This window comes from Antedon bifida, chromosome 8 (genome assembly GCF_963402885.1).
Source record: "Antedon bifida chromosome 8, ecAntBifi1.1, whole genome shotgun sequence".
Classification (NCBI taxonomy): Eukaryota; Metazoa; Echinodermata; class Crinoidea; order Comatulida; family Antedonidae; genus Antedon; species Antedon bifida.
The window spans coordinates 23,198,266-23,223,459 of record NC_136233.1 but is presented as its reverse complement, the minus strand read 5'-3'; the positions used below and the strand labels follow the sequence as shown (position 1 = coordinate 23,223,459).

Below are 25,194 nucleotides of genomic sequence, written 5' to 3'. Positions count from 1 at the left end.
AATTATTCACATTATAGTCATTAGTATAGTTCTTATATTGTTTATAATAAAGTTTTACAATATTTAAATTTCAAAATACTGTATCTATTTTTGGAATGGAAAAATATTGTTGCATATTTTCAAGACATGTATATCTCTTGTATTATTTCAGTGCAGAATGACTGTATCAATCACGCTTGTTCTAACGGAGGTGTTTGTTTCCCGTCTTCTAGTTCTACGGGATACATATGTTTCTGTCCTACTACTTCTTGTTTCTTTGGACAATTGTGTGAAAAGTGTGAGAATTTTTATTTATGTTCCATTATTGGAAAGTTGATAAAAGGAACTCATCTAGAGAGCAAGACAAATTATACTTTGAGCTTTGGAAGGATGAGTATAAAACTAGATTTGAACTCGTTGCTTGGATCGAGTTAGGTTATCCACTTTTTCCAATTATGTACCAATAAATATGTTTTTAGTTTTTAATTTTGTCTATTTTGTGTCATATAATATGTCCTATAGTGTTTACAGTACTGTATAACTACATACAGTCTAGCATAGGTGAATTTACAGGACCCATGCCACCTAAATTCCAATATATTAACAGGATGAAAACATATGTTACCGACATCTCTGTTGAAATTAATTACTGGACAGTTCTGTGTATCTTTAAATTCTATGTCACTGTAGCCTGTTTTTTTGTATTTCTTTTAACTATCATGTATTTCATTGACTACAAGCAGTTTTTTGGTGTTTTTTGTGTACTTTATGGTATAAAGCTGTTTTTAACTCGAGTACATTCATTCATTTATCAGTTGTAAATACTTGCTCCGGCAACGTTTGTCAGAATGGAGCTGAATGTGTCACGGTTGTTGGTTCCTGTACAGCATACACATGTACCTGTCCATCATGTTTTACTGGATCGTTCTGTGAAACGTGTAAGTTCTGTGTTTGTTTATTTGTTTGTCTTCTTTACAGTTCAAATATAAATTTATATGTGTTTAAACATGTTTTTAACTCGAATACATTCATTTATTATTATCAGTTGTAAATGCTTGCTCCGGCAACCATTGTCAGAATGGAGCTGAATGTGTCACGGTTATTGGTTCCTGTACAGCATACACATGTACCTGTCCATCATGCTTTACCGGATTGTTCTGTGAAACATGTAAGTTCTATGTTTTTCTGCTTGTGTAATGCATTAAACTGACATGGAATAAATCAATGGAGAAACATAACATTGCACTTCAAGCTGAACTTATGCGCAACACCGATACAATCTACCCAGCCACAATTCTACATAATGGTTGGAGTTTCGTTCTCCCGCTAAAATGCCGATATTTTGGATAAACAAAACAAACATTCCAATATTTATAATTTCTACTACTCTAGATAGGGAAAGAGATTAGAAAACATAATATCACTAATATCGGTCAGTAAGATGTTTATGATCAATTCATGGATATATTTTTAATAAGTGGTTAGGACAGTAGAACCGTAATCCATAGCCATCTCGTTCCATGGCCCTTTACTACTGACACATTGTTGTATTGTACTTGTACAACGTGCAGTATAGTAGTATACTTAGGCGTATCCAAAGTAACCTAATGGTATTTTAGGTTACATATGTGTAATTGAGTTTACGTCAGAAAACAATTTTAAAACGACTGTTGAAACCTCAGAGTGTGCCGAGAACAAAGGAATCCATTTGTCGCAGACCTACCACATAGCTTTTAATTGCATTTTAACATTTACTTTTAATTTGATTATTTATACATCCTCTATATATCTCTTTATTTAACCTCACATTGACAGGTTACCTTCCTGTTATCTTCACTTTCCTAGCTAATGGGTTTTAAGAATGTTAATGACTCTAACAGAAAACCACATTAATTCTCTTAATCCTAATTGGTCAGATGAGATGGGCCAAGCCCAATATTACCATGCACTGACCACATTATTAACATACTCTTTTCTCAACCAGCATCTTAGCTACACAATTTATTGCACTGTCTCATCAAATATTGTATATTGTATATTTTATCTATTTATTGAAAATCTTCACTTGATTCACTTGGAATAAATTGCATAGTTTACTTTATACATTTAGTAGTTGTTTTATTTTACCGTTGTGCTGACAATTACTAAACATTCATTGATGGTTTTAATCTGACGGTAATGAGCGAAAAATGATATAACACGGACACTTACTAATTTTCAAATTGATTTTAAATGTTGTATCTTTTCGAAATGTAATTCACAAACAGTTTTCTGAAACTGTAAAATGTGTTCTATTAATTTTTATTTTTAGGGTTAAATCCTTGTTTTAGCAACTTAGGCTATGTCAAAATGGCGCTATTTGCAACCAGAATTCTTGTACAGAATACACATGTACCTGTCCATCATGTTTCTTTGGACAATTGTGTGAAATGTGTGAGAATTTTTATTTATGTTCCATTATTGGAAATTTGATAAAAGGAATTCATCTAGATAGCAAGACAAATTATACTTTGAGCTTTGGAAGGATGAGTATAAAACTAGATTTGAACTCGTTGCTTGGATCGAGTTAGGTTATCCACTTTTTCCAATTATGTACCAATAAATATGTTTTTAGTTTTTAATTTTGTCTATTTTGTGTCATATAATATGTCCTATAGTGTTTACAGTACTGTATAACTACATACAGTCTAGCATAGGTGAATTTACAGGACCCATGCCACCTAAATTCCAATATATTAACAGGATGAAAACATATGTTACCGACATCTCTGTTGAAATTAATTACTGGACAGTTCTGTGCATCTTTAAATTCTATGTCACTGTAGCCTGTTTTTTTTGTATTTCTTTTAACTATCATGTATGTCATTGACTACAAGCAGTTTTTTGGTGTTTTTTGTGTACTTTATGGTATAAAGCTGTTTTTAACTCGAGTACATTCATTCATTTATCAGTTGTAAATTCTTGCTCCGGCAACGTTTGTCAGAATGGAGCTGAATGTGTCACGGTTGTTGGTTCCTGTACAGCATACACATGTACCTGTCCATCATGCTTTACTGGATCGTTCTGTGAAACTGGTGTTTGTCTACTTGTCTTTTTTGCATTTTTTTTTTGTATTTTTAAAATAAACTAGCATTATTGTAACTCGAATACTGTACATTTATTCAATCTCAAATGCTTTCTGTAAGTACTAGTTCTGCTTGTCAGAGTTCAAATTTAATTCATATAGTTTTCAGGTTTGTAACTCAAAATGTATTTGTCATTATCAGGGTCAAATGTTTGCTCCGGCAACCTTTGTCAGAATGGAGCTACCTGTATCCCGGCAAATGGTTTGTGTTCAGTTTACCAATGCACTTGTACATCATGTTTTACTGGATCGTTCTGTGAAACGTGTAAGTTCTGTGTTTGTTTATTTGTTTGTCTTCTTTACAGTTCAAATATAAATTTATATGTGTTTAAACATGTTTTTAACTCGAATACATTCATTTATTATTATCAGTTGTAAATGCTTGCTCCGGCAACCATTGTCAGAATGGAGCTGAATGTGTCACGGTTATTGGTTCCTGTACAGCATACACATGTACCTGTCCATCATGCTTTACCGGATTTTTCTGTGAAACATGTAAGTTCTATGTTTTTCTGCTTGTGTAATGCATTAAACTGACATGGAATAAATCAATGGAGAAACATAACATTGCACTTCAAGCTGAACTTATGCGCAACACCGATACAATCTACCCAGCCACAATTCTACATAATGGTGGGAGTTTCGTTCTCCCGCTAAAATGCCGATATTTTGGATAAACAAAACAAACATTCCAATATTTATAATTTCTACTACTCTAGATAGGAAAAGAGATTAGAAAACATAATATCACTAATATCGGTCAGTAAGATGTTTATGATCAATTCATGGATATATTTTTAATAAGTGGTTAGGACAGTAGAACCGTAATCCATAGCCATCTCGTTCCATGGCCCTTTACTACTGACACATTGTTGTATTGTACTTGTACAACGTGCAGTATAGTAGTATACTTAGGCGTATCCAAAGTAACCTAATGGTATTTTAGGTTACATATGTGTAATTGAGTTTACGTCAGAAAACAATTTTAAAACGACTGTTGAAACCTCAGAGTGTGCCGAGAACAAAGGAATCCATTTGTCGCAGACCTACCACATAGCTTTTAATTGCATTTTAACATTTACTTTTAATTTGATTATTTATACATCCTCTATATATCTCTTTATTTAACCTCACATTGACAGGTTACCTTCCTGTTATCTTCACTTTCCTAGCTAATGGGTTTTAAGAATGTTAATGACTCTAACAGAAAACCACATTAATTCTCTTAATCCTAATTGGTCAGATGAGATGGGCCAAGCCCAATATTACCATGCACTGACCACATTATTAACATACTCTTTTCTCAACCAGCATCTTAGCTACACAATTTATTGCACTGTCTCATCAAATATTGTATATTGTATATTTTATCTATTTATTGAAAATCTTCACTTGATTCACTTGGAATAAATTGCATAGTTTACTTTATACATTTAGTAGTTGTTTTATTTTACCGTTGTGCTGACAATTACTAAACATTCATTGATGGTTTTAATCTGACGGTAATGAGCGAAAAATGATATAACACGGACACTTACTAATTTTCAAATTGATTTTAAATTTTGTATCTTTTCGAAATGTAATTCACAAACAGTTTTCTGAAACTGTAAAATGTGTTCTATTAATTTTTATTTTTAGGGTTAAATCCTTGTTTTAGCAACTTAGGCTATGTCAAAATGGCGCTATTTGCAACCAGAATTCTTGTACAGAATACACATGTACCTGTCCATCATGTTTCTTTGGACAATTGTGTGAAATGTGTGAGAATTTTTATTTATGTTCCATTATTGGAAATTTGATAAAAGGAATTCATCTAGATAGCAAGACAAATTATACTTTGAGCTTTGGAAGGATGAGTATAAAACTAGATTTGAACTCGTTGCTTGGATCGAGTTAGGTTATCCACTTTTTCCAATTATGTACCAATAAATATGTTTTTAGTTTTTAATTTTGTCTATTTTGTGTCATATAATATGTCCTATAGTGTTTACAGTACTGTATAACTACATACAGTGTAGCATAGGTGAATTTACAGGACCCATGCCACCTAAATTCCAATATATTAACAGGATGAAAACATATGTTACCGACATCTCTGTTGAAATTAATTACTGGACAGTTCTGTGCATCTTTAAATTCTATGTCACTGTAGCCTGGTTTTCTTTGTATTTCTTTTAACTATCATGCATTTCATTGACTACAAGCAGTTTTTTGGTGTTTTTTGTGTACTTTATGGTATAAAGCTGTTTTTAACTCGAGTACATTCATTCATTTATCAGTTGTAAATTCTTGCAACGGCAACGTTTGTCAGAATGGAGCTGCTTGTAACAATGTTGTTGGTTCTTGTACAGCATACACATGTACCTGTTCATTATGTTTTAGTGGAACGTTCTGTGAAACTGGTAAGTTTTATGTTTGTCTGCTTGTCTATTTTTGCATTTTTTTGTATTTTTACAATAAACTAGCATTATTGTAACTCGAATACTGTACATTTATTCAATCTCAAATGCTTTCTGTAAGTACTAGTTCTGCTTGTCAGAGTTCAAATTTAATTCATATAGTTTTCAGGTTTGTAACTCAAAATGTATTTGTCATTATCAGGGTCAAATGTTTGCTCCGGCAACCTTTGTCAGAATGGAGCTACCTGTATCCCGGCAAATGGTTTGTGTTCAGTTTACCAATGCACTTGTACATCATGTTTTACTGGATCGTTCTGTGAAACGTGTAAGTTCTGTGTTTGTTTGTTTGTTTGTCTTCTTTAGGCCTACAGTTCAAATATAAATTTATATGTGTTTAAACATGTTTTTAACTCGAATACATTCATTTATTATTATCAGTTGTAAATGCTTGCTCCGGCAACCTTTGTCAGAATGGAGCTGAATGTGTCATGGTTGTTGGTTCCTGTTCAGCATACACATGTACCTGTCCATCATGCTTTACCGGATCGTTCTGTGAAACATGTAAGTTCTATGTTTTTCTGCTTGTGTAATGCATTAAACTGACATGGAATAAATCAATGGAGAAACATAACATTGCACTTCAAGCGGAACTTATGCGCAACACCGATACAATCTACCCAGCCACAATTCTAGGCCTATAATAAATGTCAAAATCATGAAGATTAAATTTACATTGTCATTATGTAATCGTTGTCATATAAAATCAATTCACAGGTTACCTTCACTTTCCTAGCTAATGGATTTTAAGAATGTTACTGACTCTAACAGAAAAAAACCACATTAATTCTCTTAATCCTAATTGGTCAGATGAGATGGGCCAAGCCCAATATTACCATGCACTGACCACATTATTAACATACTCTTTTCTCAACCAGCATCTTAGCTACACAATTTATTGCACTGTCTCATCAAATATTGTATATTGTATATTTTATCTATTTATTGAAAATCTTCACTTGATTCACTTGGAATAAATTGCATAGTTTACTTTATACATTTAGTAGTTGTTTTATTTTACCGTTGTGCTGACAATTACTAAACATTCATTGATGGTTTTAATCTTGGCACGCATTGTAAAGTGATGTTTATCCATGAATTTATTTTCTCCATTGTACTTCTGAAAAAAAGGTATATAAAGCTCCTTTGTATCTGACGGTAATGAGGGAAAATGATATAACACGGACACTTACTAATATTTAAATTGATTTTAAGTTTTGTATCTTTTCGAAATGTAATTCACAAACAGTTTTCTGAAACTGTAAAATGTGTTCTATTAATTTTTATATTTAGGGTTAAATCCTTGTTTTAGCAACTTATGTCAGAATGGCGCTATTTGCAAACAGAATTCTTGTACAGAATACACATGCACCTGTCCATCATACTACATTGGAGAGTTCTGTGAAACATGTAAGTAATCAGTTTCAAAATAAGTAAACATGTAGGCCTAAGTAATAAGTTTTAAAATTCAATCACTTTCCTAAAACATCACTGTAAAGTTTAGTCATTCATCACCATCACAATTTTTATTTTATAACTTAAACCAAATCTTAGATCTGCGGTTGCCGTGTATCACACATTAACGTAATAATTAACCATTAAATTATTACATTAAGGTAACAATAGTTTAACGCAACACAATTTAACCAGTAACGTAACCAAATTTAACCACTAACGTAACCAAATGTAACCACTAACGTAACAAATAGAGTCATTTGAGTTTAATTCTCTAATTTTTTGACAACTGTATGCCACAGTGTCTTCACATGAAAGTTGTAGTAAAGTTATATCTTTATTGATATTTACCCTAGATTCGTGTCTATGATTATCTGTCTATCTGACTGTCCGTCGATTCTGTAACTTTGAAAAATATATAATATAAATGAAAGTTTTATGTCTGTAGTTAAACAATGTAATTAGTATTGTTTGATATAAATAACATTGACTGAAATTCCCCCAAAGCCTAAACTGTTATGCACCGAAAAACAATGAGGACACCATGTCCAGTCATTTAGATTTAGAATATTGATGGACAGACATATAGATATGGAAATGGCCTTCATCACAATAAGGTTTTGACAGTCTTATTTCCAATCTTTCATACGGAAAATAATGATGGCCCGACGGGCACTCAAACAGACAGATGATTCAAAATGAAAAAAAAAAGTTTTAAGATAAAAATGTAAATTCCAAGCTAAAAATTAAGACCCTACGTTTAAAGGCTAACACATTTAAGGATAGACAAGCGTTGTAAGTATATAAACCATAAAAAAAGCTAAAGATATATTTTAAAAGTTTAATTTAGTTAAGTTTAACAATATTATTTATCTAACAGACGGACAAACACACAAGCATGACAAAATTCGGGTCCTAGGTTTCCAACTTTTAAAACAAAAAATGATTGACAAACAGTTTTTAAAGTCTAAGATGTTTGAACATGTTGTACTGTTGTTACGTTAGTGATTTAACTGTTATTTTAGTTATTTTTTTTGTTTTAGTTATTATACTAGTGGTTGATCGTTACGTTTCTTTAAGGTGTTACAGTTCCAAGTGCGTGACATAATCTAATTGGTTTTACGGCAAGATTGTTGCATGTATGTCACATTCGGTTTTAATACACGCACGTCTGATCCGTTAATCAATTACCCATGTAATTGGTATTACTGCAATTGTGGTAATTACATACACACGTTTATTATCAATTCCATTTACTTCAGATACACAGTCTGTATCGTCGGTGACTGTGGTTGCTGGTACGGTATTAGAAGGAAACGATGCAGCGATCACGTGTATTTACACACTCGCTTTTGGAGATTCACTGTTTAAACTGATTTGGACAAAAGCTGGTGAAGATGGCAAAGAAGAAATGCTATTAGTTTCTAGCACAGAAACAACCAATGGTCGATATAGCTTATCTAATAGTTCACTTATAATATCTGATATTAGTGTAGGTGATGCAGGCAACTATCTATGTAGAATTGACACTACTGATGGAGATTCTGCGAATGACTATGATGCACTTACGGTACACTGTGAGTATTGCTGACAAAATACTACTAACTATCAAAACTTTCGAATAAAAAGCAACATTATAATAAATGCTACGTATTTTGCCATTACAGATCTTAAAGAACCGGTTATAATTCCAACGCAGTTGTCTGTCACTATAAGTGAAATAGGGACATTTACATGCACGTCACTTTTAGGTGTACCAACACCGATTACCATCACATGGATAAAAGATGACGTCATACTTGATATGTCTGATACACAAAAGTATCCGTCGTCTGATGAAACATTAACCATTGATAATGTCGATGAGACAGATGAGGGAGTTTATCAGTGTAGAGCAGAGAATGCTGCTTACATGGGAGAAGAAGGAAAACGTAGTAATACAGGAACATTACAATCGAGTGGTAAGTACAATTAAGTATAGCAACTTTTTTTCTATAATAATAGTGTTATCAAGTTTTAAAAACATTCTTGTTCTAACCCAGATTCAGGTTTAAAATTAACGAGTCTTACTATTGTATTGATGTTTGTCGGAACAGTCATTGGTATAGTTTTCACACTTTTAACATTTTGTTTGATCAGAAAAGTGGTAACACCAAATCCACAGGTAAGATACATTAATTTTGTTTTATTAGGCAAGGACATAATAAATTGTATACATTTGTATAAAATGATGGAATTTCGAATGTAGGTCTATATAATATTGTATTTTGTCACTGTATATAGTAAAGGCTACGTTGTGTGACAGTGTATAATTTTTTTATAATTTTAAATTTTTTTTAAGGTAACAGAACCGGAAAATGACAATCAAACAGTGGTAATTAAATTTCATTTAACATTTACCGTACTTTATCAATATCATATTTAAAATCAACCGTATATATTTCTCAATAATAATCAAGTCACAATCACGTAATTGTCATACATCTATTTAGTGGGGTGCCTTAGGGTCAAAAACGTTACACGGATGACAAAGTTTTCATTTTTTGCACATATGTTCACTTGGACATACAGATTTAAAAAATCACTGTAGCCAAGAAAAAAAATGTATTTTATGACCATATTTGGAGTATTTTCAAAATGGCCGCCAAAACAAAATGATGGTCCATATCTTAGTAACCGGTAGGGGTACAGAGTTCATTTTAGTGTTAAATTGCTAAGAACACATATGTTTCTATTCACTCTAATACAACATTTTATTAGAAAATGGCCGGAATCATCATTTCCGGAATTGTGACCTTTGACCCTAGTATGGTCATATCTCGATAACTGCTGACAGTAGAAACATGAGGTTGGTCTTAAAATATTCACAATATACATGTTAGTATTTGGTCTAACGAAATATTTTTCCCAAAAGTGACTGGAAATCATAATATTGACCTTTGACCCGATAACCTCAAATTTCGCTACCGAATGCGCATAACATCAAAATATTGGGCTTAAATTGTCAAAAATGTATATTTTTGTATTAATTAAGGTAATGACTGAATTTGTCAATTGACCAGAAGTAATGATATTAACTTTTGACTTAAATTTTGTTTTATATCACTACAACTAACTTCAGTGTTATAGAGAAGCAGTGCCTTTTCGACATAATCTATTTTTTAACATTCCAAAGACCAGTTAAAATAAATCACAATATTTGTTATAATAGTTTCTATTTGAGAAAAGGGATTATGGAATGCTCTTGGCGATTTTTTAGCCTGCTCTGGATGGACTAATGCTCTTACTGAAGCTGGTATTGGTACTTCAGGGGTAGTTGGCTCCTTTTTGACATGTTCCCATATTACTCGTACTCGTCATGCCCACCAAGTAACATCTCTTGTACTACATAAGCTACAGCGTGAGGCTTACGAGAAAAGTGAAATGTTCAGTAACGAGAATACAAGCTTCGAAGGATGGCGACTCGACATGATTGATAAAAGTCCTACTTTTCAAATTTGGGACATTGTCCTAAATTCCGAAGTCCTCATACTTATTTTTATCCGAGCGCATCGTGAAAGAAACTTCCCACTTTTTGTAGAAGCCCTTGAAGCACTTATCTACCTGTTTTTCGCATTTTACTATCAGAATTACAGTCGTTGGGTAAGTGTTCACATCCGTGACATGAAAGCACTACCATCTGCTATCAAGGAAGATATCTACAAAAATTGGGTTGTTAACAAGAATAACAACAGATTCTCCTGTATCCCCAGAGATCAGGCACATGAGCAGGATAATGCAAAGGTTAAGGGTAAAGGAGGAGCTGTGGGCCTTACTGAAAATTTGAATTTGAAGAGGGTTACATGCGACCAGAAGATCCTGAAGTAAATTTCAATCACCATGAAGAGGGCCTTTCAATGCAGCTAACCTTTCAAAAACAAAGCAAGAGTTTGATTGAAGTAATCAGAGGATTTGGAAATCCGTTTCAAGATGACTGTCCAGAGCTGCTGATTTTGAACACCAGATATTGTGCAGAAGAGTCGGTTATTACCACCGTTCGAACGGTAGAGAAAATAGGAAAATCACGTTACAATACATTTAAGAAAGAAGTACTTGAAGACAAAAGCAAGTCAATCTACGATTCCATAAAGAAAAATTCACTGGCACTACTGAAATCAAGAAAGCCTAAATGCAAACAGAAAAATTAGGAGTTAAGTGCTGCTCGCGATGAGATTAGTCTGTTTGCTCGATTATACATTGCAAACCAGCGAAGAGACGGCGACCTTGCTGTTTTTTTCTAACATGAGAACCAATTATATCCACCTGCTCTCTCATACGATGGTAAGCTTCGCTTTGGGACAAAGTCAGAGATACTGAAAGGTCTTAACTGTGACGGTCAACCAGAACCACCAAACCGCTTTGATGCAAAAATATTTGACGGAGGAACTCTTATACACACTTTGCCCACTGCGCCTACCTTTCTTGAATTTGGCCAGCAAGTATTTTTAGGTTTTATTAAGCGTGAATTATTGACAACCAGTCGCATAGATGTTGTGTGGGATAGATATATTTCATCAAGCATTAAAGAATCTACTAGAGAGAAGAGAGGTAAAGGTGTACGCTTAAAAGTAGAACCAAAAACCAAGACACCTGTCAAGTGGAAAGACTTCCTTCTTAATTCCAAAAACAAAGAGGAACTATTCCTATATTTGTCTGAGTTAGTTGAACAACAATCATTTACAGACAACAAGAATGTGTACATAACAAAGGGTAAATCAGTCATATCTAAAAGAAACAACATGAGTAACTCAACACAAGAAGAAGCAGATACCAGGATTGTAATTCATTTGGTGCACTCGTTGGAGCATGGTGCAAGACAAATCATGGTGCGAACTGTGGATACTGACAACATCATCATCCTAATTGGTCAATTTTTCAATCTTTGCCATCGATTTCCTGAACTGAAACTGTGGGTTGCATTCGGCACTGGTAATCACTTCTGTTACTATAACATCAACAACATGTGTAGACATCTAGGTGAAAGAATGGCATGTGCCCTTCCACTTTTCCATGCTTTTTCAGGTTGTGACACTACATCCTCATTTTTCGGTAAGAGTAAGAAGAGTGCTTGGAAAGCATGGAAATCATTTCCAGAGGTAACAGAGGCATTTCTTTCCATGTACAGACATCCTTTTCAACAAGTTGACTGTCTTTCTCTCAACTTCAAACATATTGAGCGGCTCACTATTCTTCTATACAACAAAAGCAGCATATCATTATCAGTAAATGAAGAACAGAAGAACAAGGATATTGCTCATGTTCCACCCACCCAGGTAATTAAAATTGAATGGTTGGAATACAATTAAACTTATACTTAGTGCATACTTTTTTTTTATTCAACTAAACAGCATTGTTTGTACATTATATTACATTTATATTGTAGGATGCATTACTTCAACATGTGAAAAGAGCCATATATCAAGGAGGTATATGGACCACTTGTCAGAATGCTGAACCAACTATTCCTACTCCAGAAGATTGGGGTTGGACATTAGAAGACACACATTGGAAGCCAGTTTGGATGACTAAACCAGAAGCAGCCAAGGCCTGCAATGAACTTATCAAATGTGGCTGCAAATCTGACCGTGGTTGTGTGACTTGCAAATGTGCCAAATCCAACCTCCCTTGTACAGAACTGTGCAGCTGCAAATGTCCCAGATAATATTACTCGTAATTGAATACAGACGATCCATGTCAGAATTTATTATTTCTAAAACATAGTTAATACTTATTATTATTATTTATTTTATTTTTGAGGTTATCGGGTCAAAGGTCAATATTATGATTTCCAGTCACTTTTGGGAAAAATATTTTGTTAGACCAAATACTAACATGTATATTGTGAATATTTTAAGACCAACCTCATGTTTCTACTGTCAGTAGTTATCGAGATATGACCATAATAGGGTCAAAGGTCACAATTCCGGAAATGATGATTCCGGCCATTTTCTAATAAAATGTTGTATTAGAGTGAATAGAAACATATGTGTTCTAAGCAATTTAACACTAAAATGAACTCTGTACCCCTACCGGTTACTAAGATATGGACCATCATTTTGTTTTGGCGGCCATTTTGAAAATACTCCAAATATGGTCATAAAATACATTTTTTTTCTTGGCTACAGTGATTTTTTTAATCTGTATGTCCAAGTGAACATATGTGCAAAAAATGAAAACTTTGTCATCCGTGTAACGTTTTTGATCATTTTTTCCCTTAAGGCACCCCACTAATTGGAAAACTTAGGAACTTTAAGCTTTTGAAATTTTTGCTAATTACAATATAATGTCTAAGAAAATAGATGAATTTCTATTTAGATACCTGCTTCTATCGGTGAAATAAATCCAGGCAGCATTCATGTTTACGATGAGATACAGACAAAAGACAAAAGGAACACAGTTGTATATGCGAATCAGATGTACGAAACAGAAACTTAATGTGTTGAAGGAGTTTTAAACTGTATTTATATCTTACCGTATCTAATTATTTAATTGGACTAAAAAGTAGGTTTTGTAATGTGTTATTGGTTTTCCGAAACCGGACTCGAGGAGGCGGTTCAAATAAATGTATGTAATTCTATATTTATGTATTTTAGTTTACAATTATATTGTATTATAATAGTAGTTCGGTTTCTGATATAATACATAGAAGAGATACTGTAAAACATTCAGTTATTGCATTTTTGTAAAATATCAAACTATCAATATATACATCTCATACTCCAAAAAGTAAAGCCCTTACACGATATGATAACAGGGCTTCCCTATCAACACAGTGTACAGGATTATAATGTGGCTATCAATGAAACTATTAAACAGTGATATATGAATCCTTTCAATTTATTGACAATCATATTTACCTAATATTGTTATATATTGGCTTACTTGGTATTCTAATTAAGGTGTTTAGCTTTGTATCACCGTTGCGTCTGTTTGCTTTTGTTTTCTCGATATCATATTAAATATAATAATAAAAACCATTTACTAATTCTTGTACTGCATGTTTGTTAATAATTAAACAATAAAAAAAGTGTATCAATTGATTCAATCAGTTGGAGTACTGTACATATAGCACGAGGGAAGTAAAAATAACAATATCTGTCCAATATAAGTCGAAAGGGAAAAATACACGAAAAGAGGAACAAACAACATTTCAGCATACATAAAGGTAGAGTCAATAGCGAAATAGTTTCAGAGTTTGTCTAGTACTAACTTATGAAAATTTATGTAAAGATTTGCTCATTTACAGATTTGTAATGGAGACGAAATACGCCTGTGTGTTAATTCTGCTGATTGTTCAACCTTGTGACTGTATAGCCCCAATAAGTAAAAATACTTAAATGTTTTATTTTTTCCACAGAATGAATTTTCAATTATCAAGGGGTAGTTCAATTTGAAAGAAGCAAGATGAAAGGTCAAGGTAATAATTAATTAATTTAATTTTTCAATAATTATTTTTTTAGATTATTTGTTTAAAATTTTGTTTCAGATAATGGTTCAGTTTGTCAAACACCAGTGAAAGCTAGTAGAGTCAACGTTGGTGAAGGTGCAACAATAACGTGTTATACACTTGTTTCAGGAGAGTCATTTCTTCAATTGACTTGGACAAAAACTGATGAAAGTGGTCAACAAGTAGAAAGAACGTTTGTCACTTCTACGGGACAAGCAACCAATGGTCGATACAGTTTGTCCAATGATAATATTATAATAACTGATGGTGAAAGAGACGATGCAGGCAACTATATTTGTGGTAATATTAAAGGAGCATATAAAAATTGTAAGTACAGTGAGTAGCTGTAGTAGTAGTGATGATCTTTTTTCTTACAGATTTTCTAATTAGGTAATATAGTTTTAGTTTATAATTACAAATTCGGAAAAATTAGGAAACCTATGAGAAAAGCTTTCAGTACATTCCGCTTGATATGCAGATATCTTAACAATAAAAACAAAATTAATTGTAGAAGATATGTTATTTCATGGTTTTATTCAATTTCGATTGAATATCTTCAACACCCTAGAGATACAATTAATTTGTAAACGGTACAGAGAATGAAATCTGTGAGTGGGAGAAAATTCTTAAATTATGCCATCACTAAGGTTGATCAAATCTACAGTTCAGAAATGTTAATGATACTGCTCTATTCAGCCTAGAATCATTTTATTAGAAGTTTGTCCTGTCGTTAATTGATCCGTTATACCGATATTATAAATACAAATATTATAATAGAACTACAATTATTAGGACAAATTGTGTATTTACTGAATATTACATAACATACTTCTCCTTTCTAGGTACAAGTATCGGATATACGCAATGTGGGGACAATCGTTGTAAGTGAAAAATAATAATGTAGGCATACCATCACCATACTGTATAAACACAAAATGATTTGTCAGTTAATTAAAAGAAATACAGTCCAATACTTTTCATTGTGGCGTTACAGATCTCGAGAAACCAGTTATAAATCCAACAGAATTGTATACCAAGATAAACGATACAGCAATCTTTACTTGTTCTTCACTTAATGGTAGGCCAACACCGATTACCAACACATGGATCAAAGATGACGTCACACTTGATGTGTCTGATACACAAAAGTATCCGTCTTCTGATACAACGTTAAATATTAATGACATTGATGAAGATGATGAGGGAGTTTATCAGTGTAGAGCAGAGAATGCTGCTTACAGTGGAACAAACGGAAGACTTAGTAATACTGCTACACTCACAGTGGGTTGTAAGTACATCAGATGAGTTAATTTATGTAAGAAGATATGATTAAATGTTTATTATTGTAGGCCTACCTATTTTATCAGTTTACACAGATCGTAATTTGGACACAACAATAAATAAATATGCATTTTAAGTAAGTAGTAAATTTCAACTTTTAAATTGGTATTCGTTTATTCATCAATCAATGGTTATCTTAGGCAAGAAATGTATGAAGACTGTATGATGGAAAATGTGTTATAAAATGTGTTAATACTGTAGCAGGAATATCTCTGTAAAAAACTAAAAACCCTAGCTGCCTGACAAGCATTAATGCATAAATAGACGGTAAAATACAACTTTGCCAACCAATAGTTTTATTTTTTTAATTTGTCTAAAGTTATGCAAAAAATAAGCTGTATACCAAGATAAACGATACAGCAGTGTTTACCTGCTCTTCACTTAATGGTAGGCCGACACCAATTAACGTCACGTGGTATAAAGATGACGTCATACTTTATGTTTCTGATACAGTAAAGTATCCCACTTCTAATGGAACATTAACCATTGCTAATGTCGATGACACCGATGAGGGAGTTTATCAGTGTAGAGCAGAAACGCTTTTTTACAGCGGAACAAACGGAAAACTTAGTGATACAGCCACACTCACTGTTGATTGTAAGTACTGTATAAATCACGATTTGTATTTTATCGATTGGCTCAACTTGACCGAATGAAAGATTAGTGAACATACATTTAAAAGTTAAGTCTTTAAAATTGATTGAATCTGATGTGCATTTTATTTTACTTCAATTTCAGAAACTTGATGACAATTCATTTATAAAATATCATAATGATTTAATCATTTTTGATACTATGCCAAATACAACATCTTATCAAGCTACTGTAAAACACGGGACACCTAAAAGAGGAATGAATTATGTAAAAAGTGTATTATCACGTACAGTACCATACATAAACCTATAAATGAAAATGTTGAGTTTGTAAAATGTATATAATTATAAATGAAGAAAGAATAAATTCGGGACACACACTAAAATGGAAAAAATTATTTCTTGCCTTTTGACAATTAGGCAAAGTAATTCTCGCAAATGTTCTCAATGTACTTATATAAAGTACAATATTACGTAGAGCAAACATTGCTGACGCAAAGCTACCCACAGTAGTTAAATACAATTATAGGACTAATGCTTGTTTATTTTCTACTTATTTAGCTTTGACGACGACAACTTCTATATCCAGCAAGTCAACTAAAGGTACGTTTTGCCAACCTAGTCATTGTTCATTATATTATTTCATTGTTCGTATGCAAAAATATTAGAATGATAATTATAGGTGAAAACGTTTAAATTAATATTAAGTTTGGGGCTCAAATGATAAATCGCCATGACAACACTGATACTAAACAAGAACAATTATTGTTCAGTTTTAAGTTCTACAGAAGTTCCAAAGCTTGAGGGCGTTTGTAATTCAACAGGTCTTGTTGTTGGAATGACGTTTGTTGGTGTGCTCATTGGATTCATTGTTGGTTTGCTTATGGGTTTTATTATCAGCAAAATAAGGAAGTCAAATGCACAGGTAAACAAAGTTTCACAAATAAATTTAATCAACTGAAAAGCAAATTATTGAAAAAACACTGGATATGACTGGATAGCGTGACAACATCATTATCATTGCCAGCACGATATGAATTGACATTAAATTATTATTGGACTTTTTTCCGATTTTCTACAGGTACCTAAACCAAAAAACGAAAACAAATCAGGGGTAAGAAAATATATATCATATAGTTTCACCATTAATATCGTTTAGTATTCTTAACATCATCTTCGTCTTTAAGAATTATTATAATCATTACTATCCTATTGTTTCTGCAATTAAATAACTTTTGTATATTCATCATGCAGTCGTATATGACATATCGGACAAGACGAAATAGACCATACGTACCAAGATTTGCAGATGAAAGCCAACAATGAAGTTAAAAAATAAATATATATTCACGTTTAATAATAACAAAATAAACTATTTTCTCTTCTTTTATAATTTCTTTATCTTTCACACTCAGTGTTTTAATATTTAGCATGGGCTTCATGTTATTGCTTTCCGTATTTCTTAATGTAATAGGAATAATTTCAAATCTATATTTTGCATGTGAATAAAATCGATTGATTTTTAACGGGATATATTTTTTTAATGTTTACATTTACTAGTAATTCTTTTTTCTTTAATCTATTATTTTTTAAAAAAGAAGCAAAAACTTACGTTTTCTGTCAGGAAATATATCCAGATACTTGAAACTAATAAGTCAATCCGATAGATTTGTCAACAGGTTGAAATCCAAATAATATATCCATAAACTGATCCAAACAATACATCAATGGACAATCTTGTACAACACGCCTCAATCCAACAACAAAACTCATCATTGTCGATAAACCCAAATCTATAAACTGTTTAATAAATCCAAGAAAATCGTAGACCTATAGAATCTTGATCTTTGGTGTGTTAATTCACATAGTACAAGACTTAAAACTGAACAAGACGAAACAAACTACCGTAATGGTCTTTTTTACTAATAATAAGAACAAAGTAAACCAAGCTCCTGTGGTGGACACCTGCTTATGCAAATTAGCGTAGTTAGAATTCTATGAAGTATGTGGCGTGTTCTGTAGATATTTTCTCAATATGATTGATTACACTCTTACACTAAAATGTTTTAATAAATAATATATTTTGCACAAGGTTATTTATATGTTGGTGTTTTTTTTTATAAATATGGTTCTCAAAAGGTTTAAGATTGAAATTATAAGGGTTAGTATATATGTAGGCCTATTTAATTAAGTTAGTGGTATGATTGCACACGTGAGCATTCGTTTTAGGTGACAGTACACTTAAACTAAATCCAACTATTACCAAACAGTACTGTAGTACATTTTTTTTTTTACTTTTTATTGTTAAGATGATGTAATCCATCTCCTTCTTTTGTTTATTGCTCCATTGGAGATAAATAAAGATAGATACTGATAACATAAAATTATCACAAAATCTAAATCTAATCCACTGATACTGAGCTATATTAATTTACTTATCTCTCATATTTTCTTGTAATTTCGTTTGGACGGATAACGCATATATGGATGTAATTTCGTTATGATTTTCTTGAAGGAATATTTTTGTCAAGGAAAACAATCCATGCGATAAACTTTGTATTTTTACATACAGTAATATATGATTTCATATTGTTTTACTTTTACAACCCATATGACTAGGTAGTATGTCGGACGGCGCCTCGTTTCACAAAATTAACGTATCTACAATAGATAAATCTAGGCCTACACTTAAAAAAAAATTTCAGAAGTTTGTATAAGGTCCTAATACAGTATTATAGAAATTCGATAGGCCTATTTGGAATTAGTTATAACGTATTCGAGCATTGACTTTATGTTGCGTTAAAAGAAGTATTGTTACGGTAACCTGATAAATGTAACTTGAGAAGATGTGAGCGCGTTTCAACAAAATGTATTGTTGATTTACTTTATAAAAAAACAGCACTACATTAATAAAGTTAGAAAAGTGACGTCAATGTGAACGTATTGAAGATGACGGTCTTTATAATGTCGATGATAAACCTATGTCAACTCAATACTGGATAATGGAAAAGACATTGTATAGCAACGTAGGCCTATTGTATATGTGTTTTGTGAATGGATTGACCAATTTTAATAGAATACACAATTAGAGATACATATTTTGTACAGTAAACATAACTACACAATTTTGGTTATCAATTTATTTTGTGGAATTAAAAACATTTTTATAATGGTCTGCCAAAAGAGGGGTTCTATGCCCTTGAATGGTGGCACTATACAGCTCCTGAGTGTTCTTACATTGATACAAGTCAGGGATTGTTCCGACTAGGTACATTTATAAATAAACCTAATAAGAACTATTTTATTTGTTATATAACGTTTTGGTTTCGTTTGGTTGATATAAAGTGTCCTTTGTAAATGTGTCAAAGAAAACGATCCGCATGATATACTGTGAAAACAACAACAAAAACGGTTATTTTTACATATCAGTGATTTTACCAAAAAGTGGTATTAGGGGACCAACTTAAAATATAACAGTACAGTTGGTGTTTATTCTTTTAATTTTTATTATACAAATTTAATAATTCATGGATATTATAGAAAGCGTCAAAGCTACCATACTTTGAGAGCATAATCTTGCCTTGTCTTTAAATATACAAGAAAGATAGATTTAAAAAAAAATTAGAAATGCCTTTTCACAATTACAACTCCTTTGTACATGTGTGTGTACAGGGTTTAGTGGTGAGTATTCAATATTACTTCCTTATACTATTTCGTTGTAAAGACTAAATGGAGTCCCAAAAACGTCTTTCAAGAGGCAACCAAAACAGAGATGATAGCAAGGCAATCTAAGCTGTTAGATTGCCTTGAGCATTGTAATAATAATAATATTAATAGATAGATTTATATAGCGCAAATAAACGATGTATCTATGCGCTCGACAATAAAGAGAAAGAGTGGAAAACAAAAGGAAGAGAACAAAATCACCAAGCAAGCACCCACACCGCTAACTGGGGATCAGTGTGTAAGTACCCCGGTTAGCATCAGTTAAGTATTGATCTTTTCAGGGATCCGGTGTCTCCTAGCCTAGTCAAAAAACAACAACAACTACAACAGGCAAGAAAGAAACAAAATCAAAAATAAAGGTGTAGCTTGGTTCATTATAATCGATGTGTACAGTGGATGTATTTTGTCTTACAAATCATATCAGGAATGAACTTGTGACTTGTCTACAGGTGAGTGCGTTCTAACAAATGAACAACTAAATTACTGATGGATTTACTTTAACAATAATAAGCCTAAATAGTTAATATTGAAAGGGATATGTTTACAAAATAGTGACAACTATTAGTGACAAACAAATAGTGACAAACGAAATGTTTCCAGAAAAAAAAGATATCTTTTTGGTTATCATCCTCCTAAAAGGTAGGTAAAGTGTGACCAAATGTGTTATCTACGTCAATTTACATATATACTCTTGGTTAGTTATGACCACTATTCATTGCTAAATAAATAATGGCGCAGGATTTGGTATGACACTACGATTACTGATTACACATAACCTATATAGGGTTACATCTTTCACGTAATGTTCACTATTTTTTCGTAAAATGTTGTGACAGCACTTCCAGATTTCTATCAGAATCCTCAAATAGCTGCCTGAGTATATTCCACGACGTGTTGTCTGCAATAATTTTTGAATTTTGTTTCTATAAAATATATTCTTTTTAATTTTTTGCTCTCCTTAGTTTCCTGCATATTTGACAAATTTGTGGGAGATGAACGGTTTTGTATAGAGGACATTTTTGAATTATATATATATATATTTTAATTTAGTTTTATTCTGCATTTGTTATGGAGTGTCTGTAAATATCAACAACTTAGATGATGTACATGAAGGCTCTGACACAAGAATGACATGTACATATACAAGAGATAGTAGTACTAGTTCAAGTGACCCTATTGTGACATGGAATAAAATCATAGACGGGGTAGCAGATAAAATATCAGCAACTCAGAGTGGATCCACAATCATAGAATCTTCATACCAAGATAGATTTGGCGTTGATAGAGATGATGATAGAATTCTTGTGATTACTAACACTTTGCGAATTGACAGCGGCACATATCAATGTGAAATTGTTATATTTGATGACCCACCTGGTGATAATGATACTGTGACATTAAATGTAATTTGTACGTACAGTAATTGTTTAATTTAAATATTTGTATACATACAGACGGTATACAACTTGGTTCTTCTCTTGTTATTACTTGTTGATATTTTATTTTTCACATTTCAGTTTTCAATTTATTACAATAAAGTTTTTAAATATTTCAGTTTCATAGTGCTGTATCTATTTTTGGAGTGGAAACATATTGTTGCATATTGTTTAAACATGTACCTTATCTCTTGTTTGATTTCAGTGCAGAATGACTGTATCAATCACGCTTGTTCTAATGGAGGTATTTGTACCCCGTCTTCTAGTTCTATGGGATACACGTGTTCTTGTGCATCATGTTTCTTTGGACAATTCTGTGAAACTCGTAAGTTTTCAATAATGGAAAGTACTGTAGACAAAAAGACAAAATTATAGCCTTTTTAATTAAATAATTAAGAAAGTATATAAAACAAATTGAACAACAAATAAAACAACACCATCACCATCATCATCGCCATCATTACCACCATCATAAGCAACATCATCACCCATCATCACCATCACCACCACCATCATCACCACCACCACCATCATCATCCCCATCATCACCGTCATCATCATCATCATCACAACCATCATCATCACCATCATCACAACCATCATCATCATCACAATCATCATCATTTATCACCACCATCACCATCTTCATCATCATCATTTATCAGTAATAAATGATAGATGTTGGAGCAAATGCTTGCTCCAACATCATCACCATCACCACCACCACCATCATCATCATACCCATCATCATCACCATCATCATCATCATCATCACCACCACCGCCATCATCATCATCAACGTTATCACCACCCCACTATCATCATCATCATCATCATCACCATCATCACCACCACCATCATCATCATCACCACCACCATCATCATCATCACCATCACCATCATCACCACCACCACCATCATCAATCATCACCATCATCATCATCTTCATTAGCATTATCATCATTCCACCACCATCATCATTATAACCATCACCATCATCACCATCATCATCATTCTCATCATCACCACCATCATCACCACCCCCACCACCATCATCACCACGCCCACCACCATCATTATCATCATCACCATCACCAATGGGGTATTTTGTCTGCTTGCTTTTTCGCAGTTCAAATACAAATTTAATTCATATACTTTACAATATAAAATCATTGTTGCAACTTGAATGCAATCATTATTATTATGAGCGTCAAATGCTTGCTCCAACAACGGTTGTCAGAATGGAGGCGCTTGTGTCACTGCTAGTTCCTGTACAGTATATGGCTGTACCTGTCCATCATGCTTCACTGGACAATTCTGTGAAATTGGTAAGTTCTATATTAATTATGTTATGCTTGTGTTTATCAGAGTTAAAAACACAAATGTAATTTTACAGTATAAAAATATATTTTGTAGCTCAAATACATTCATTTTGTTATATCAGCCTCAAATGCTTGCTCCAACAACCTATGTCAGAATCAAGCTGCCTGTGTCCCGGTTTCTGGTTCTTGTACAGAATATGCATGTGTCTGTTCATCATGTTATACTGGAATATTCTGTGAAAGTAGTAAGTTCCATGTGTATCTGCTTGTTTTTCTTTTTTACAGTTCAAATTTTAAAAAAGTTCATATATTTTACAGTATATTAAAATCATTGTAACTCCAATACATTCATTTATTATTATCAGCGTCAAATGATGCTTGCTACATAAACCTTTGTCAGAATGGAGCTACTTGTGTTCGGGTTTCTGGTTCTTGTAAAGCAACATACACATGTACCTGTCCACCATGTTTTAGTGGAACTTTCTGTGAAAGTGGTAATCTGTGTTTGTTTGCTTGTTTTTTTCACAGTTCAAATACAAAATTAAATTCTTATTTTTTACCGTATAAATTAAATTCTTTTATTATTATCAGCGCTAAATGGTTGCTCCGCCAACTTTTGTCAGAATGGAGGAACGTGTAACACTGTTGATGTTTCCTCCTGTAAAACATACACATGTACCTGTCCACCATGTTTTACTGGATCGTTCTGTGAAATTTGTAATTTCTATATTATTTGTCTGCTTGCCTTTATCACAGTTCAAATACAAAAATTCAATCATGTATTTCACAGTATCAAATATTATTTTTGTAACTCGAATACATTTGTTTATTGTTATCAGGGATGAATGCTTGCTTCAACAACCTTTGTCAGAATGGAACTGTCTGTGTCCTGGATTCTGGTTCTTGTACAGCATACACATGTACCTGTCCATCCTGTTTTACTGGACAATTCTGTGAAATTGGTAAGCTATGTGTTTGTCTGCTTCTCTTTATTACAGTTCAAATACAAAATTAAATTCTTGTGTTTTACAGTATAAATTAAATTCATTTATTATTATTATCAGCGTTACATGGTTGCTCCGCCAACTTTTTTTGTCAGAATGGAGGAACGTGTAACACTGTTGCTGGTTCCTGTACAGCATACACATGTACCTGTTCATCATGTTTTACGGGATCGTTCTGTGAAATTGGTAATTTCTATATTATTTGTCTGCTTGCCTTTATCACAGTTCAAATACAAATTCAATCATGTATTTCACAGTATCAAATATTTTTGTAACTCGAATACATTTGTTTATTCAGGGATGAATGCTTGCTTCAACAACCTTTGTCAGAATGGAGCTGTCTGTGTCCTGGAAACTGGTTCTTGTACAGCATACACTTGTACCTGTCCATCATGTTTTACAGGAAAATTCTGTGAAATTGGTAAGCTATGTGTTTGTCTGCTTCTCTTTATTCTATATATACATTTACGTAAGGGCAAAATTCGGTAAATCGCGCCATACTTCTAGAATTTTTACTCGATGGTATATAAAGTTGGTTCGTACTTTCGGTACTGATTTTAACCACCTGATGTAACCCTGTTTACTAATTAAATTAAGTTAGGTAATTAGTTATTGACGATTAAAACGAATTTAGGTTCAACGATTTGCCCCAAATAGGGGTGTTTTCCGATCGTGGTATACACTGTCTAATGGATGTCCATCTTGAAAAATACACGCCACAAAAATGCGAGGAGGCTTCGCATTTTCCTATCTCCTCCTACGATAATTGTTTTTAATAGCTGAAACTGGTTGAACAGCTAGAGTACAGCATCATAATGTTGAAGACAGGCCGATTTTCTTTAAAAAATACTATTTTGATAGATTTAATATACGATTATACAAATGTATTGATTTGCGATGAATGGAACGTCCCAGAGTTTGGTTTAACACAAGTAGGTAAATTTATGAGCCCTTGGTTTAACACATACGGTAGGTAAATATATGGGCCCTTTGAGAATAAACTTGCAATACTTCGACAATACTGTAAACACCTATTAACTATTTTTGGTCCTCATTTGAATCGAACATTTCTTACTGTGAATGTTCGTACTGTTAGATGTAATATAAAAATATATACAAATAAACTTTATTACTGAGATTGTGGTTAGGCTCTACTGTTAGATATATAAACACATTATTATATACAAATAAACTTTATACTGACAGTTCCTTCTCAACGTTTGTATTAATTAATAATTACCAATAATATAAACGTCGTAGTGGTGTATCGTG

At 32.7% G+C, this 25,194-nt stretch overlaps 3 protein-coding genes and 1 pseudogene across 3 annotated transcripts in view; all 4 read left to right on the top strand.

The window, feature by feature from the left end:
- The window catches only part of LOC144850273 (uncharacterized), a 29,798-nt gene that overhangs the window by 1,191 nt on the left and 3,413 nt on the right, over positions 1-25,194 (top strand). The window contains exons 3-7 of the mRNA XM_078707515.1: positions 21,802-21,921; positions 23,041-23,163; positions 23,758-23,880; positions 23,983-24,108; positions 24,221-24,343. Coding sequence (XP_078563641.1) covers positions 21,802-21,921; positions 23,041-23,163; positions 23,758-23,880; positions 23,983-24,108; positions 24,221-24,343 — 615 coding nt within the window. The remainder of the gene's footprint in view (positions 1-21,801; positions 21,922-23,040; positions 23,164-23,757; positions 23,881-23,982; positions 24,109-24,220; positions 24,344-25,194) is intronic.
- LOC144850468 (uncharacterized) lies at positions 158-13,977 on the top strand. The gene is made up of 14 exons (XM_078707753.1): positions 158-275; positions 795-917; positions 1,025-1,147; positions 3,246-3,368; positions 3,476-3,598; positions 5,383-5,505; positions 5,705-5,827; positions 5,941-6,063; positions 6,853-6,969; positions 8,277-8,591; positions 8,682-8,975; positions 9,057-9,178; positions 9,356-9,388; positions 13,369-13,977. The coding sequence occupies exons 1-14, from the start codon at positions 158-160 to the stop codon at positions 13,486-13,488; spliced, it is 1,980 nt and encodes a 659-aa protein (XP_078563879.1). The 3' UTR covers positions 13,489-13,977.
- Positions 10,911-12,734, top strand: LOC144850470 (uncharacterized; annotated as a pseudogene).
- Positions 15,907-18,058, top strand: LOC144850467 (uncharacterized). Its single transcript, XM_078707752.1, has 6 exons — positions 15,907-15,917; positions 16,161-16,438; positions 16,996-17,037; positions 17,208-17,359; positions 17,516-17,548; positions 17,689-18,058. The coding sequence occupies exons 1-6, from the start codon at positions 15,907-15,909 to the stop codon at positions 17,758-17,760; spliced, it is 588 nt and encodes a 195-aa protein (XP_078563878.1). The 3' UTR covers positions 17,761-18,058.